The sequence below is a fragment of the Ambystoma mexicanum genome, chromosome 9 (genome assembly GCF_040938575.1).
Source record: "Ambystoma mexicanum isolate Mex_15411 chromosome 9, UKY_AmexF1_1, whole genome shotgun sequence".
NCBI lineage: Eukaryota > Metazoa > Chordata > Amphibia > Caudata > Ambystomatidae > Ambystoma > Ambystoma mexicanum.
The window spans coordinates 943,869,220-943,880,370 of NC_090931.1; the positions used below are offsets into that span (position 1 = coordinate 943,869,220).

The following is an 11,151-nucleotide window of genomic DNA, read 5'->3' on the forward strand; positions in this document are numbered from 1 at the left end:
GACCACAAGCCTTATCCTGCGTGTCTCTACCACAATTACAACAATGCAAAACCTGTAAAAGTAGCGAGTGCGTTTCTAGTTGGTATTGGTCACAGAGGGCACTACCGGGTACTAAATAAGGGGTGACAGTTATCCTATCGATTCCTGTAAATCGCAAAGAGCCTTAAAGTATGCCCCCAGCTGAAAACACACAGACAAGGCCGAAGATGGATTAGACATCCAATGAGTGCACGGTCCTTTGCGCGCGCAATGTACGTGCGTGTGTCACGTCACGTGTATATTGGCAAGTCAGGTGAGCTACTTATCAAATGAGCGCCCATGCTGCTGCCGGCGTGGGCAATTTTTACTTATTTATATTTATATAGCGCGCAAGCAGCCCAGGGGCATTGAGGCGCTGTTACTTGCAAGAACTTAGTTACACAGGTACAGGCATGGTAGCATGGTCAATGATATACTGTTTAAGCACCCTCCGTAGGAGGCAATTCGTTTAGGTGCACTTTACTGATGTTGAAGAGTAGACAGGGAACAAACGCAATGCTTACATTTTAAAGGCCGTTTTAGAGGCAATGTGTGAGCGACAGCAAAGGACACCCGTGTTTGGTTCGCATACCACACCCTGCTACAGAAACGTGATGCGGGTAGAGAAGTTGAAATCTTGGTAAAATGGTGCCCTCTTCGTTCTCCTTCCCTGGAGAACTCGTAAAGGCATTTTCGTCACTTGGCAGGGGCTGTCGGACATGCTTGGAACTGCTTGGCAGACACCCGTCTTTTTGAGCGGACTCGTTATTGCTATAGGCAAACGCCGGGCAGGTTTCATGGTGGGTGTCGGCGCCGGGCACTACAAGCCTCGTGGGGTCGAGATAAGGGCATTCAAACTGGGCTATGCAAAAGGACTTCGTGAAAGATGTGGTGTGTGGTTACCGCCTCGGCTTATGTAACTGCAAACGATGCAATAAAGCAACCAAATCTAGAGGAAGTGGAACCATGTTTTCAGCGGCTCCTGCTACACACACCTGAAAGCACGTTCGGGGGGGATGCTCTAAAGTGCCCGTGCACAGTCGAGCACGGGCAGAGCCTATTGTTCGCGCTATAGATCTGTGCGAGAAAAATGAGACCGAATCTGCATCATTGGAACCTAAAAGGCAACAAAACAAAAATCAGAGCCTAATGATGTCCCTAAATGAAGGGGGAAATGTTGCACGGCTCATTGTATTAATCAGACTGTCAGCTGTACCCCCAGAGGCCAAACCCCAGTGCAAGCAGAGCGGCGTCTGATCAGGCGGAGGACAGGAGCCCCAGTCTTCTCGCCCTGCCTCCTGCTCTACCTGGATGCGAGTGTCTGGTGGGGAGGGAGGGAAGGGGTGGCGGTGTGGGGGCTTCATTATCCGCGGACAGCCAGGGCCTGTTTTTATTTGCTTATAAACCCGGTACAATAAGTGATTATTCCAGCAGCGTCATCCGCAGCCTAATGACGAGTGCTGCCTTTTGATGAATGACACTTCGGGCTGGGAAGGATGTATGGGTCATTTTGACCAGTCATCCCCTCGCTTTGGCAAGCCACTATTTTCACGCCTCGCTCGCAGGGAGATTATACCATTGAGAGCCGCTCTCCGGCTGAATGTCAATTAGTTCCCGCTACGGAGCAGCATTAGCACGGGACCAAGCCGCGAACTTTTTTTTTCCCCCTACTGAAGCCGAGATGATGGAAAGGATAAGAAAGGAGATGATTCTGATGGAGCGGGGGATGCAGAGTCCCACGACTGTCAAAAGGCTCTCCAGCTTGTCGGACTCCACGGGAAACGCGGTGCTGGAGGCCCTGGAAAATGCCCACCACAGCGCCCGGCTCAGCCCCAGACTAACTTCCGCTTCCCTGCACAGCTCCATGGCAGAGCACACGGGCAAGAGCAAGTTCGAGATCGACGCGCTCTTCGGCATCTCCCACCAGAACGGCGAGAGCCCTGCCACCTCGGAGCTCGGGGGCTCCGAGGGCCGGAAGAAAAGCAGCCATTACTCCGACCTGGGGCCCGATTCCGACATGAGCAGCGACGTGGAGGTGGGCTGCTCCTCGCTGCGCTCGCCCTCCAGCCTGAGCATGGGCCAAGGCAAGGAGAGCAACAAAGGTAACCGAGCCCTGCGTGCACCCTTCCTCTCCACACCTTGCATGCGCCGCTGCCACTCCCAGGTAGGGCATCTTCTGCCTGCAGAGAAATATGCTTTACACCCCTTCCTGCTACATCATTCTGGCCCTCTGTGACTAAAGTAGAGGCACCTGGCGCTCCGCGTGCACTTCTCAATATCACAGCAATCATGTATGGCCTTATTTGATTAAAACGCAAGTAGTGTGTAACGACGTCTCCCCCAGCACGTTTTAGGGCAGAAGTGCGTACATTTACCCGCAACATGGCACGGTACTCGTGAACGTTATGGTTTACTTCGCTTTATTTGCCCCCGAGCGACAGAGGTGTAATATGTGTGTGTGTAGAATTCCACACACCCCTCGCCCGTACCTTTCTGAGAAGAGTCCGGCAGAGGACTGCTGTCCCTCGCAGCATGTGTTCACTTCTGCACTTTACTTGTTATGTTACCTGCTTACTAAATAGAGGATTGCACTGGCGCAAAATGCTTCAACTCCTTATGGCTCGCGTACTTTTCAGTTTAATAAAGATATTAGAAAAACTTGACTAGCCGTATTAACCGAAGCCATTTTCATGGTCGACTGAAATAGCTGATCATAATTTTTGGAATGCTGACTTGAAATTGAATGATGTGTGTGTGTGTGTGTTGAATGTACATGTGGAGCGCACGTTCACGGACCTCTTCTTTATCTCGACAGTGTACTCAGAAAACGGCTCCAGCTCCTCGGGCGGGCCGGGCTTATCCAACCTCAACGGCGGGTCCCTGGGCAGCTCTGGCTCGGCGGCAGACCAGGTGCGGCGCTACCGCACGGCCTTCACCCGCGAACAGATCGCACGGCTGGAGAAGGAGTTCTACCGGGAAAACTATGTCTCCCGCCCCCGCAGATGTGAACTGGCCGCCGCCCTCAATCTGCCCGAGACTACCATTAAGGTACGTGTCATGCCCGCCCTCCATAACATGGCACGTTCTGCATTCCATTGAACCACTTTATTGATGCCACAGTCTCCTTTAGAGAATTAACTTTATGTTACACAGTCGTAGTATTTATTGTGCATGTAAGGCAACTGAATTCTTTTACGGGAGCCCCGCACGAATTGCGTGAGGTTCGCGAACCATTAATTTGATAAGGCGTTATAGGTGAGATAATTTATATATGTGTTGTACGACAGTGTGGGGCTCGTTTCCCGGAAAGCACGAATATTCACAGATAGAAAATGAACCGCATTTAGATGTCAGCAAGGGAAGGACAAACAGCTCATTGGCATGCGAGTTTCCTATCCCCATCAAAGGCTCCGAGTTGCCTATACCCCGCCCCCTAGTTTGAGATAATTTACGCCAGTTAGGCAGAATACAACGTCAACGCTATCACTGCTAGTTCACATGTAACCTGTGTCCTTCTATCAACGCCAGACGCTGGTTAGACTATAGTTCCCAAACCAGCGCGTATGCAGTGGTTCTCCGCAGGACAATGTTATGCAAGGTTTACAGATAAATTGTATATCATAAAATCAGCAAGAGATACAAAACGGTTACGGTATTTAACAAACATGGCAGACACCGCGTTAAATAGGTGTCATCGGCGGACCACAGTGAAAGTGTCTGTACCCAGCGAATGTACAGTTATGCACGGATCGAAACGTAAATCCCCAATATCCACGGCGAGAACACATTCACACAAAAGATGCATTTGCTTGGCGTGTAATTATTCCGCCAGTAGATTCGCAGTTTACAAAAATAACTTAGATATAACTTCCCATTTGCGGATACTGGAAGAATTGTCCATGCGATCCTCCTGCTTCATGTCAATGTGGATCTTCAAGTAATTGATGCACGAGAGACTTTGTAGAAACAATTCGAATTTAAATAAGAAAATAATGTGTCTCATGTTAGTGTAATCTGCGTAGTGTATTGTTCAAGAAGACGTACTCCATGCTAGAACGCCGTGCACTTGTTTAAAGATCGCACGGCAATACTGCGAACCACCATGCTGACAAAGCATTAGAGGCGCGGATTTGTTTTCAAAAGGCACTCTTTCGTTTCCGATGTGTTCCAACTTGAGCGCCTTAACCGTCGAATATATACAGATACTGGTTTCCGTACACGTATTCGAATCTTAAGAGTATAAGGAACAATGCTGAGTATGACAGTCAGGCGCATCTGTTCAGAGTATTGGAGGCGGTCATTGTCTAAGTAATATAGGCTTATGTTCCCCATTTATTTCTATCGATTAATTTGTAATATAGCAATCTATAGTTAAAGGAATTATAATGGGGGTATGAAAAAATTGGAGCATCGGTAGCAGCTGGTCCAAAAGCGTCAGTCAATGATATAAAGTCGCACAATAAAAGCAAATGTTGCATTTTTACTCACAAAAACAAATAGATGTTTGTGTCACTCTGTTGCCAATTCATACTTCGACATAGCTTTAATGGACCATCGTGTAAAGAAAGCGACTCGTGTAGATGTTTTTGTTTAAGCATTGTTTCTACAGGTTCCCGTCAATAGCTGCCACATAGGTTCCACGTGACGTTGATCTGCATGATCAGATCAAGGTTTTACACACACTTCTTTGGGGGATGGAGTTCAATTTAACCCTATGGCTCAAACATGTCCAAAGTCCAACGCCTTGTTGTGGAAACAATGGGCCAATGTTTCCTTTTCTTCTGTTCTAGTAAACTACGATTTCCGGCCATGAGGCCCACGTTTACAAACATTTAATAACACGGCCGTGGTAGATTAGCTGACACCAATGGCATGGTTTACAATTTTTCAATGGGATTGCCCCATCGTAAAATGCTCCTGTGAATGAGGCCCTCAATCTTTGATGTCGATATCATTGTCCCTGCAGGTCAGGGGAACTTGTGAAAAGTTGTGTGCGTTGACTGACCACTGCGTTACAGTGTGCCGTTCAGGTTGGACTAGGACAAGCATGAGTTGTATAACTTTGCTAATTTGGGGCCGTTGCTCGGTCTTGTTGCTTGCAGTGTAAAGTGCAAATGTGAGAGCTTTGTCACTGATGGCGTTTCTTTCCTTTGCCTCCAGGTATGGTTCCAGAACCGCCGGATGAAGGACAAACGGCAGCGCCTGGCCATGTCCTGGCCTCACCCAGCGGACCCTAGCTTCTACACCTACATGATGACGCACGCAGCGGCCACCGGAAGCCTGCCCTATCCCTTCCACTCGCACGTGCCCCTGCACTACTACCCGCACGTCGGGGTGAGCGCGGCGGCCGCGGCGGCTGCTGGGGCAGCGGGCTCGCCCTTCGCCACTTCCATGCGGCCTCTGGACACGTTCCGCGCGCTCTCACACCCCTACTCTCGGCCCGAACTGCTCTGCGGCTTTCGCCACCCTGGCCTCTACCAGTCGCCGGCTGCGGGCCTCAACGGCTCCGCGGCTGCTGCGGCCGCCGCAGCCGCCGTTGCCGCCGCCTCGGCGCCCCCGAGCTCCTCGCCCTGCTCTTGCCTCAGCTGCCACAGCAGCCAGGCGGCTTCGGCTCTGGGCGCCCGGGGCCCTGAATACAACTGTACCGCCGCGCCGCAGAGGTCGGAGAGCAGCTTTCTGCCCTACTCCGCAGCCGTGCTCAGCAAGACCTCGGTATCCCCTCCAGACCAGCGGGACGAAGCCCCGCTCACTAGGTAGCTCAGGCGGAAGTCACCGCCAAGGTGCGCCCCTCAGAACTCGGCCCCTACGCCTTAGGACTCGCGCCGGAAGTAGCTCTGTGGAGGTTCCACTGCGCACGCCAGTGGCTTCCTGGAAGCAGGCGGCCTGTGTCGGAAGCTGCTCTGGAGCGTTTCCATTCCGGAACTGTCACAGGAGGGCAGATAACTTTGACCGGAAGTGGTTCTGTAAAGTACAGGAAGCGGCCGTGCAGCAGAGACAAATGACACTAGGACATGCAACTTTTACCGGAAGGAGAAAATACCTCTAAAGACCAATAAAATATGGTGGCCGTAGGGGGACAAAATAATGGTTCCCCTGAAGCTGTTTACAGGAGGACCGAGCAGCAGGCACCGCATTCACTGTACTATTGACAAGCTGACCTGGAGCGCTTAACTGAACACTCTTTGCACACGTCGACCACCTTGCAGCTTGTCAAATAGGATTGTACTCCAATGAAATGTGTCGGGCAAAATTAATTTTGAGGTGTGTAGCAAGAACGTGCATTACATGGGCCCTGTCTCCTAAAATGGACGCCTCGAATACATACAGCAGCAACGTGTTCGTTTTTTTTTAGTGTAGTGGCATCTCAAACTACGATGACGTTTACCTCACATCTCCACCTAGGTTGGATGTCTGCAAGTTTGTCTATCCAGATGTTTTGTGCTACTACTCATATCCACCCTAGCCAGTATAGTCAATGGTGAGGGATCATGGGAATCTGAGTCCAAAACATCTGAAGAGCCACAGGTTGCAGACCCCTGGCCTAGTTAAACATGTATTTGCAATGTAAAAGGTACCAAACGCACTTGAAAATATAATTGTGCACTCATTTGTTTAGAGCGGGGTTATTGTAGGGTTCCTACAAAAAAGATGCAGTTCGTGTACGGTATCATGAACATATATAAATGAGCTGCATGATATTTCAAGGGAAGAAACGAGGCACATTCTACTGGTTTGACACTGATACAAATAATGTAGTTTTAAACCAGTTTTAATACCAACCAAAACGCCACAAGGGTTGACAATTGCATTTTGTTTACAAATTACACAATCGGCCTGATTTACAAAGCGTATTGCAATTGGACTTTCCCGTTGAAAAACGCTTTTGTAAATCAGGCCCAATATGTTAACTTGTCACTTAGGCCATGTATAACATCACCACACTAAAGGGCCTAATTTACAAAGCGTTTTCCAACGGGATTGAGCCATTCTAAAGCGCTTTTGCAAATTAGGCCCATTTTGGGCAATGTTATCCACTTGTAGATTAAAATAGGAAAACGTTTCTTTTGCACGCAGAATTTTAAGTGAGATCACAATTAATAACCTGTTCTTGGTAATAATGTATTATTCACTGTACTGGCTTTTCAAATGACAATGGAGCTAGTTTTCTTATGTTTTGTGCAACGATATCTGGGAAATACTTGAATCTGTAGTCCAGAAAGGATCACACTAGAAACTGCCACAATAGCAGATGTTGTGGTATGTAAAACTGCATTCCACAATAAACACCCATCAGAGAGACACACCATTCCAAACTGTTAGCTCCTACAAAGCAGCATATGAAATATGTCTTTAAAAGTAGCAAGCACGTCAGGTTTGTGTGGCTCGGAACGCCACCACCGGGTGATTCACATGTGTTATACCAACCCACTGCTACTGGAGGGACATCTCTGATCTCAAAGAAAGTCACACCACAAACCACCAGTGTTATAGCCGCGTCAGTTTTGATGCGAATAATGCGAAGATTATGACGACAATTGCCAATCATGTTCTCTGATGGACCTCCTTTGAATGTGGAATTGGAAAAAGTGCCCCGCACAGAGACCTGCTGTCAAGTACTAACAACCCGCTAAGGGAAGTCATTAGAAGAGACAGATAAGAAGCCTGGGACATAAAACATTGTTCTTGGTGCAAAGAATATGTGTTATTTAATGTTATATATGTTACCCGAAGTGAGTTCGCAGAGAAAAGCAACGTTCCTGTCATCTGAATTGCCAGATTTCCTTTTGGTAACTTGGACGCCCCGGGTAGACTTTTCTTTCTTTAAGTTGATATCCCAGTAGTGCGAATAGCCTCATTAAATCAAACAGAAGTATTTCCATAAAGCTCCCTGCAGAGCCACTTCACTCTTCGCATAATGAGATCTTCCGAAGAGTTAAAGCCCTCAGATAACGTGCCGTCGCATTGTACCATGGCGATATGTGTGCGTATATATATATATATATATATATATATATGTATATATATATATATATATATATATATAATTAGAACAGTATTTTTTCAGAATATTGGAAATGCTTATTATTTATTCACTGGCCGCAAATTATCACTCTGAATTGTTCATTCTACCGATTATTGCTCACATTTTTTGTTGTAAGGAAATGTTTGAAAACAAAATCCGCTTTGATTGAATATAGGCGACGACTACTTTCTTTATCTGTAAGAATGATAGGACTACTGCTGTTAATTCACATCTTGTTTTTTGTGAAAAAAATAGAGTTGTAATAATATATTTGAACGTAAACAAATAGACCAAAACAGAGCTCGCAGCTACCAGCTTTAGATTGTTATATGAATAGCATTTGGTCACATCTACTAAGTGAAATTAACATAATTTCAGGGTCTACTGTTTACATTTTTTGGAACATAGAAAACGATCGACAAGGACGTTGGTTGGTAAAATGAGCATAAATGTATTTTATTTTAGGTCCCATGGGCCCCGGAAAATGTGTCTCTCTGTGTGTACATATATGTATAAATATATATAAATATATATAGCACTGTAAATATTGTTTCTGTGATATAAAAGAAATGCTGGGTGTATCAATTCACTGTAATATATTTTACAAATGTGCAATAATTACAAAACTTTGTATAATATGTTATTTATTGTGTTTAGTCATGTAAAATAAATGTTATTTAAAATGACGTGTGCTCGTTTATGAAAGTGGGCGGCCGGTGTGCCGCCACTGTTTTTTTAAAATGTTATTTTAAGCATAAACGCATATACCTCGACAACGATCTTTGGTCTTACTGCACACACGCACACCTCAGTTCAGATGTTTCCGGATTTACATTTCCGCGTGGATGTAGAGGGGAATTAATCTGCACCATGCATTCAAAAAATGATCGGTTGCCACATAGAGGTTTCCACTTTCGTTGTGTGAAATACGACGGCAAACTGCAGTAAAGTTGCCTAAAGTGTGTGTAATTGACAGTGCTATGCCTTCGGAGAGCGCAGCTGCCCGATGCTAAGCCCGCCGATCCTCGTGCATACGATTGCATTAATGCGCTGCGCGTCTCCTGAGCGACTGCGCACGAAGCGCGCCTCCCATCTGCTGGAGTGCATCAAAGGGAGCCGCGGCGGCGCTGCCCTCCCGAGCGGTGTATTATTTAAAGAGCGGTTGTAAAATCGATACGTCGATGGGTGATGCCAGAGTCAATGGTGTGTGCAGAGCAGTCTATTCCTTTTCGATTAAACCGACATGGCTCTTACACGGAATGCTTACACGAAATGCTCCTTACCAACTGCTCAGCCTGGCATTAATTACAAGGACGTGGACACTGCTGGGAATAGAGCGGCTGCCACCAAGGGCCATTCTGCCTGCGCGAATTGCCATTATTATTAAATTAGCTCTGAATGATACACGCTGACACTCTTTGATAGCAGTTTGGTTTTATACCGGAGCGATCCCTTGTTCTTTTTTGTTTTTTGAGATACGATTTTTGATCTTTTCTGCTCAACTTCTCCATTAAAGAAATCCGTTTATAGCAGCAATGTTGGGCCAGACTTACCCAAGCATTTCATAGTGGCAGAGTCCCATTGGAAATCGCTTGGTAAATCAAGCCCACGGTCTGGTGATATATGGCCGCGGTTGTTATTCCTATTTACCAAGGCTGGGGTTGTAACCCTTAAAAACCAAAGCATTGAGATAGATGGCAGAGCCAACGGGGAAAGAAAGCGGATCAAAATAAGAGCCTCGCTTTTGAGCCTCCAGTGTGCACAGCTTGAAGAAAAAAAAGAGGATTTATCATAAAATGCAGACGACTGTCTGTCATCGGGCCGCAATGGATTTTGACAAGAAAATAAATCTGTAGGTTGTTTAATATATTTTATATTTTCTTTATTTCGCCGCTAATAGAAAAACGAAATTAAATGTCCAGCAGCGAGATAGGAGAGCCGAGATCGATGATGCGCCCCTACTGTCCAATCCCCCCTATTTAATTGACTGTATTTTCTGGGTAATTGAACTGCTTGTTGTAAATTGGAGATTTTATAGAAACGACATGAAAACTACATCTCCTGACATCCATCGCATCTTTGACATTGATTATCTGATCAACGCGTGTCATGCTAACCTCCAATTCTTCATTACACACTGTTTATGAGCTGTTACAGAACAACTTGCTTGTTCCAGGGTGATTGATTGCCTTATTAACGCGTGTTCTTGTAAGTGTGACCGAACTGATTACGATGCATATGTTTAGAATAATGTTTCATTTAGCTGACTGCGAATAATGCAGGGTGACAGCTGCGGGGAGGACAAAAACCTGAACTACGGGGCGCGCTTGCGCCCAACCAGCCCAGACATTTAAGGTGGAATCAATCGGAGGACAGGGGGGTGGGCAGGGGAGGGGGCGGCCCCAAGGTGCGCCACGTTTCTTTCCCGTTCTGGGGTTCTGATGCCGAAATGGCCACTCTGTCAATAGGGCAGTTTACCACAGCAGAACATATTCTTCAAAGGACCCTGTACAAAATATGTCTACTTTGGGTGCCCCCCTCCACCCCACTTTCAGACGGTCGTGTACAGAGAACGCCGAAAGGGGGTATTTTTCAGAAAGTATGCCAACACACACACACACACACACACCAGTCATGCAAATCTGGAAACACCACCATTTAGGACCGTGGCCCCTCTTCCTCTCTCTCTCTCTCGCACACACACAACCCCAAAGACACACACTCATACCCAACCTCATGCATGGCCTACTGGCACTATACCCACATATGACAGACATCCCTATCCGTGTATGTTAACGCCGGCATAACGCCAAACCATGTCCCCGCAAACACGCAACCCACTGTATGAACACACTGCCCTACCCCACCCAGCCCCATGCACATCTGTTCACATATACCCAATCCGCTGGCACACGAGCCCTGCGTCACGGCCTGCACCCGCTCCCATCTTGCTCTGAGCCCCCATGTTTACAATTCTTCCGACATAGGCACACATCAGCAGAACACAGACAACACTTGCCACATGCCCCCTACACGGCGTTTATACTTCACCGTCCACAAATGATCAAGCCACCTGTTAATTCACACACACGCAAACAACACTCGCTCAC

The 11,151-nt window shown here is 47.0% G+C and overlaps 1 protein-coding gene across 1 annotated transcript; it reads left to right on the top strand.

Annotated features, from left to right (window-relative positions):
- Nucleotides 1-1,467: 1,467 nt before the first annotated feature.
- EVX2 (even-skipped homeobox 2) lies at nucleotides 1,468-8,717 on the top strand. Its single transcript, XM_069616136.1, has 3 exons — nucleotides 1,468-2,120; nucleotides 2,834-3,066; nucleotides 5,179-8,717. Exons 1-3 carry the CDS (start codon nucleotides 1,619-1,621, stop codon nucleotides 5,773-5,775), a joined length of 1,332 nt encoding a protein of 443 aa, XP_069472237.1. The 5' UTR covers nucleotides 1,468-1,618; the 3' UTR covers nucleotides 5,776-8,717.
- The last annotated feature ends 2,434 nt before the right edge of the window (nucleotides 8,718-11,151 follow it).